Source organism: Diceros bicornis, chromosome 22 (genome assembly GCF_020826845.1).
Source record: "Diceros bicornis minor isolate mBicDic1 chromosome 22, mDicBic1.mat.cur, whole genome shotgun sequence".
In the NCBI taxonomy this organism is placed as follows: domain Eukaryota; kingdom Metazoa; phylum Chordata; class Mammalia; order Perissodactyla; family Rhinocerotidae; genus Diceros; species Diceros bicornis.
In genome coordinates, this window is record NC_080761.1 from 41,329,459 (window position 1) to 41,335,572 (window position 6,114).

Genomic DNA, 6,114 nt, shown 5'->3' on the forward strand with positions numbered 1-6,114 from the left:
TTATTCACCATAGCCAAGAAGTGGAAGCAACCTAAGTGTCCCTCGACTGACGATTGGATTAAGAAAATGTGGTATATATATACAATGGAATACTACTCAGCCATAAAAAAAGACAAAATCGTCCCATTTGCAACAACATGGATGGGCCTGGAGCGTATTATGTTAAGTGAAATAAGCCAGAAAGAGAAAGACAAACACTGTATGATCTCACTCATATGTGGAATATAAACAAACACATGGACAGAGAAAACTGGACTGTGGTTACCCGGGAAGTGGGGGTGGGGGGTGGGCACAAGGGGTGAAGGGAGTCATATATGGGGTGAAGGACAAACAAAAATGTACAACCCAAAATCTCACAATGTTAGAAACCATTAAAATATCAATAAAAAAAAAAAAAAAAAAAAAACAATCAGATTAAAAAATGGGCAGAGGAAATGAATAGATATATTTTCAAAAAAGATACACAAACGGCCAATGGGTACATGAAAAGATATTCAACATCACTAATCATCAGGGAAATGCAAATCAAAACCACTGTGAGATATCACCGCACACCTGTTCAAATGGCTATCACCAAAAAGACAAGTGCTGGTGCGGACGTGGAGAAAATTTAATTCCACTGTTGGTGGAAATGTAAATTGGTGCAGCCACTATGAAAAACAGTATGGAGATTCTTCAAAACATTAAAAATGGAACTACCATGTGATCCAGCAATCCCACTTCTGGGTATATATCCAAAGGAAAGGAAATAACTATTTTGAAAAAATATCTGCACTTCCATGTTCATTGCAGGATTATTTACAATAACCAAGACACGGAAACAACCCAAGTGTGCATTGAAATTCTGCCATTTGTGACAACATGGATGGACCTTGAAGGCATTATGTTAAGTGAAATGTCAGACAGAGAAAGACAAATATTGCATGATCTCGCTTTTACATGAAATCTAAAAAAACCAAACTCATAGATACAGAGGACAGATTAGCAGTTGCCAAAGGCAAGAGTTGTGGGGTTGGGTGAAATGGGTGAGGGTGGTCAAAAGGTACAAACTTCCAGTTATAAGATAAATAAGTTCTGGGGATGTAACGCACACAGTATGGTTACTATAGTTAACGATACTGTATTGTATATTTGAAATTTGCTAAGACAGTAGATCTTAAAGTTCTCATCACAAGAAAAAAATTTTAACTATGTGAGGTGATGGACGTTAACTAACTTTATTGTGGTAATCATTTGGCAATATATACATATATCAAATTATTATGTTGTATACCCAAAACTAATACAATGTTATGTGTCAATTATATCTCAATAAAACTGGGGGGAAATCACCATAATCCAATATAGATACTAGAATAATTTAAACAAATCGATTGCTAAAAATAGAAAATGTTCAACTTCTCTACCCGGCAGCAGGAATTCTGCTATTGATATATTTTAGCTAAAATCTACTTGTCAATATCTACCTGTAGACTATGGGGGTAGAGAACATTCTTGATGGCTCGTAAAACCGAAGGTGTGTTAAGTTTTAAATAGAAAATCAAAATAAAATTTTTTACATTAAGAAAAATAAATGGTGGTTTATATACACAATGGAATATCATTTAGCCTTTAAAAAGGAGATCCTGGGGCCAGCCTGGTGGCATAGTGGCTAAGTTCGCAGGCTCCACTTCAATGGCCTGGGGTTCACAGGTTCTGATCCCCAGTGCGGACATGCACACTGCTCATCAAGCCATGCTGTGGTGGTGTCCCACATGGAAAAAGATTGATTGATTAAGATTGGCACAGATGTTAGCTCAGGAACAATCTTCCTCAGCAAAAAGAGGAGGATTGGCCCTGAGATAACATCTGTTGCCAATCTTCCTCACAAAAAAAAAAGAGAGAGAGATCCTGCCATTTGCAACAAAATGGATGAACTTGGAGGACATTATGGTGAGTGAAAGAAACCAGACACAGAAAGAAAAAAGCTTGCATGATCTCACTTATGTGTAGAATCTAAAACAGTCCAATTATGTAGGAGCAGAGAGTAGAATAGTGGTTACCAGGGATGGAGAGGTGGGGGAAATGGGGAGATATTGGTAAAAGGGTACAAAGTTGCAGTTATGTAGGATGAATAAATCTAGAGATCTAACCTACAGCATGATGGCTATAGTTAATACCATATTAAATACTGGAAATTCGCTAAGAGAGTAGATTTCACCTGCTCTCACCACACAGAAAAAAGGTAGCTATGATATATGTTAATTAGCTTGACTGTAGTAATCATTTCACCATATATTATCAAATCATCATGTTGTACACCTTAAATATATACAATGTACATTTAAAAATAAGCAAATTGCATTTCATCATTTAATAGATGTGCAACTTGGTAAGTTAATCCCTCTAAGCTTCGATGTACTCACTTGATAATAGGTTTATTTACACAGCGTTATTGTAAGGACTGAGCTAATGCACAGGTTCCACATTATAGTTCCCTGGAGCTTTGGGATTCTGATTATAAATTCTAAGGTCTCAGATTGCCAGAAAAGCGGGTGTGAAAAAGAACTTGCTTCCAAGCGGAAAAAGCACTAATGGGAGCCAGGATATCTCCCAGTAGGGATTTACTACCATCTAGCTGTGCAGCACTGGGCCGTCCCTTAACTCCTCCAAGTCTCACTTCCCTCCTCTGTACAGTTTTCATCTGCCCTGCCCTTGCACTCAGTAAACAGAGAATCTGGGGAGCCCCAAGTGGGCCCAGAAGTTAGGCCTTCCTCCGCTTCACCTGTCTGCCGCCCCGGCCTGGAACCACCCACCCGAGCACACCCCGCTCTTAAAGCGAGTTGTAGCGTGTTGGAGTTTTCTTGGCCGCCAGATGGCAGCACTTTCCCAACCGACCACACGTCCACGTCGCAACCGTAGGCCCAGTTTAAAGAGGAGAACAGAACACCAGAGTCCTGGGTTCCCCTTCAGTTCCATCTTTTCGGTCGACCCCGCTGGGTTTCATTGAAAGCGCAGTTTATCAAAGCTCGTTGGGCAGTGCCGGCCGAGCGCGGGAGTTCTCGCGAGATCGCCGCCGGAAGTGGGTGGCAGCGGGGACGCTGCGACTCTCCTCTCCGGAAGGCGAGCGTCTCTCCGAAGCGGTTGCAGCGGTCCGCCCCAGGGCGCCTTCCTCGGAGGACGGGCTCACCCCGCCGCCGCCTCGTCAACCCCGAGCTCGCGCTTTCGGCTTCCCCGCCCGCCCAGCCGCGCGGCCCGGTCTGCGGAGCTCCGCCAGCCCCGGCTCCTCCCTCGCTCCGTCCGTCCGCCTGCAGTTAGGCCGCGCCCTGAGGCCCAGTCCGCGGCGCCCGGCGGGTGATGCCCAATACAGCCATGAAGAAAAAGGTGCTGCTGATGGGCAAGAGCGGGTCGGGGAAGACCAGCATGCGGTCCATTATCTTTGCGAATTACATCGCTCGCGACACCCGGCGCCTGGGCGCCACCATTGATGTGGAGCACTCCCACGTCCGATTCCTGGGCAACCTGGTGCTGAACCTGTGGGACTGTGGCGGCCAGGACACCTTCATGGAGAATTACTTCACCAGCCAGCGAGACAACATCTTCCGTAACGTCGAGGTCCTGATTTACGTGTTCGACGTGGAGAGCCGCGAACTGGAAAAGGACATGCATTATTACCAGTCGTGTCTGGAGGCCATCCTCCAGAACTCTCCCGATGCCAAAATCTTCTGCCTGGTGCACAAAATGGATCTGGTTCAGGAGGATCAGCGTGACCTGATTTTTAAAGAGCGAGAGGAAGACCTGAGGCGTTTGTCTCGCCCCCTGGAGTGCGCCTGTTTTCGAACCTCCATCTGGGATGAAACGCTCTACAAAGCCTGGTCCAGTATCGTCTATCAGCTGATTCCCAACGTCCAGCAGCTGGAGATGAATCTGAGGAATTTTGCCCAGATTATCGAGGCCGATGAAGTTCTGCTGTTCGAGAGAGCCACGTTCTTGGTCATCTCCCATTACCAGTGCAAGGAGCAGCGTGACGTCCACCGGTTTGAGAAGATCAGCAACATCATTAAGCAGTTCAAGCTGAGCTGCAGTAAATTGGCCGCGTCTTTCCAGAGCATGGAAGTCAGGAATTCTAACTTCGCCGCCTTCATCGACATCTTCACATCCAACACGTACGTGATGGTTGTCATGTCGGATCCGTCGATCCCTTCTGCAGCTACTCTGATCAACATTCGCAATGCCAGGAAACACTTTGAGAAGCTGGAGAGAGTGGATGGTCCCAAGCACAGCCTCCTCATGCGTTGAATATTGCCAGATGCTCTTTCTGAAAATGCTGAATTGCCTCTTTATTTCGCATTTTTTTTTTAATATTCATAATGTCGTGTGCTTAAAAGTGGGCTTTGAAATGTGTGCTGCTTACTTCCAGCTCTTTCTTCCCTTCTCCCCTGTCTTTAAACCTTGGACGCTATTTACTCAGCTATCCAGTAGAGCTTCAAGATGGCCTTCTGAGAAGTTGGTATGGTGTAACACTAAAGTAGGTGGTGTGTGTGTGTGTGTGTGTGTTCTGATTACCTGGTTATAATAGATATACACATCAAAGCCTTTACGATAGTTCCTGTATTCCTTACAAGTTTGCAAAGATGGAATGTTACTATTTTATCAGCAAGGTATTAAAATGCATTTATAAATTCTTCTTGGCTTCAATCATGAATAAACATTTGCTGTTAGCAATTTAAAATATGGTCTTATTTGAAATAATTTGAAGGTTAATATTAAATCTAAAGATTCTGATTGCCCACAAGTATCACTTAACTGGTTAATGTGATGTTGTGATCTTAGCCCCCATGGACTTAGTGACGTTTCCTGGCAGCTGTAGCAGAGTGGTTAAGAGTATGGGCTCTGGAGCTGGACCACCTGAGGTGAGTTAGTATTCTAGTCCCTTCACTTTCTAGCTCTGTGAACTGAGCAAGGTACTTAATTTCACTGTGCTTGTTTCCTCATTTGTAAAACGTGGATAAGACTAGCACTACTTCACAGGATTGTTACAAGGATTAAAGTATAACAACATGGACAGCATTTAGAGTGGTGCCGGGCACATACTCAGTACTGTGAGTCAGCTATCACTACCATCTGAGCCATTGTCCCCCCACCCCAAATTACTGCACGTGAAGCCTAGCTAAATACTTGAGCCCTTACTAAATGCTCGGTATTCTTAAGCACTTGATGTGCATTTTCTTATGTAATCCTCACAGCCTGTGAGGTAGATTACTTTTATCCCTTTTAATAGATGAGAACACTGGAATGACCTCATTAAGGTCACACAACTGAACCTAGGCAATGATTATAGATCCTGTCCCTCTCCTAACCATTACACCCCACCACTTCCTCCATTGACAGAAAAGTTTTACCGAGGAAACTGAAGCCCAGGAAGTTGTGACTTTTCTCAAAAAATAGTATTCCCCTCACTTTGGGCAAGATCACTTTCCCACTGTATTGATCTGGAAATTGGTAATAATGAATCACATTCTTAGATTACCTACTTTTGGGGAAGGATTCTAAGGTTCCCAATTTGCAGTGACAACTGTGGTATAGTGAAATCAGATCTAAAATGTTCCATTCCAGCTGCCTTATAGATTGTTTTAAATGAAATCTAGGTATTTTAGAGCCAAGAGACCTCTGATCAACTCCTCTCATTTTACAAATGAGGCATTATCTCTGTGTACAGACATTAAATATAGGTGATAAGGCCTTAGACTTTCCAAGCTTTTATAAAGTTATTTAACATTTATTAAACCCTTTATAGCATGACAGGGTCCCTACCCATGAACAGCCAGAAGCTATTCAGATCTAAGTTATTAAACTCATCTAATTAGGGCCTTTGGCAGTAAGTATAAAGACTCCAGATGAAAAAACTGAAGGTATAGATGTCCTTTTTAAAATACCACATTTAGTAAATCTAGTAATTAAAATGGCAGTAACAAAATACTCTTATCTGAATCACTGAACCTTTCAAATTTCTTCTGTCGATCAAGTTACTGATATACCTTTATATGATCACTTTATGGTTTGCAGGGCATGGTTCTTTTTGATATTATATAGGAAATTCCAGAGCAAGGTGGTATATATTGAATGTTTATTCAA

General features: G+C 42.9%; 1 protein-coding gene across 1 annotated transcript; it reads left to right on the forward strand.

Annotated features, from left to right (window-relative positions):
• The first annotated feature begins 3,093 nt into the window (after positions 1-3,093).
• Positions 3,094-4,664, forward strand: RRAGA (Ras related GTP binding A). The gene has a single exon (XM_058565871.1). The coding sequence runs from the start codon at positions 3,337-3,339 to the stop codon at positions 4,276-4,278; it is 942 nt and encodes a 313-aa protein (XP_058421854.1). The 5' UTR covers positions 3,094-3,336; the 3' UTR covers positions 4,279-4,664.
• The last annotated feature ends 1,450 nt before the right edge of the window (positions 4,665-6,114 follow it).

Excerpts from the sequence above, each read along its gene's own strand:
- RRAGA (XM_058565871.1), top strand. The coding sequence starts at position 3,337 with ATGCCCAATACAGCCATGAAGAAAAAGGTGCTGCTGATGGGCAAGAGC.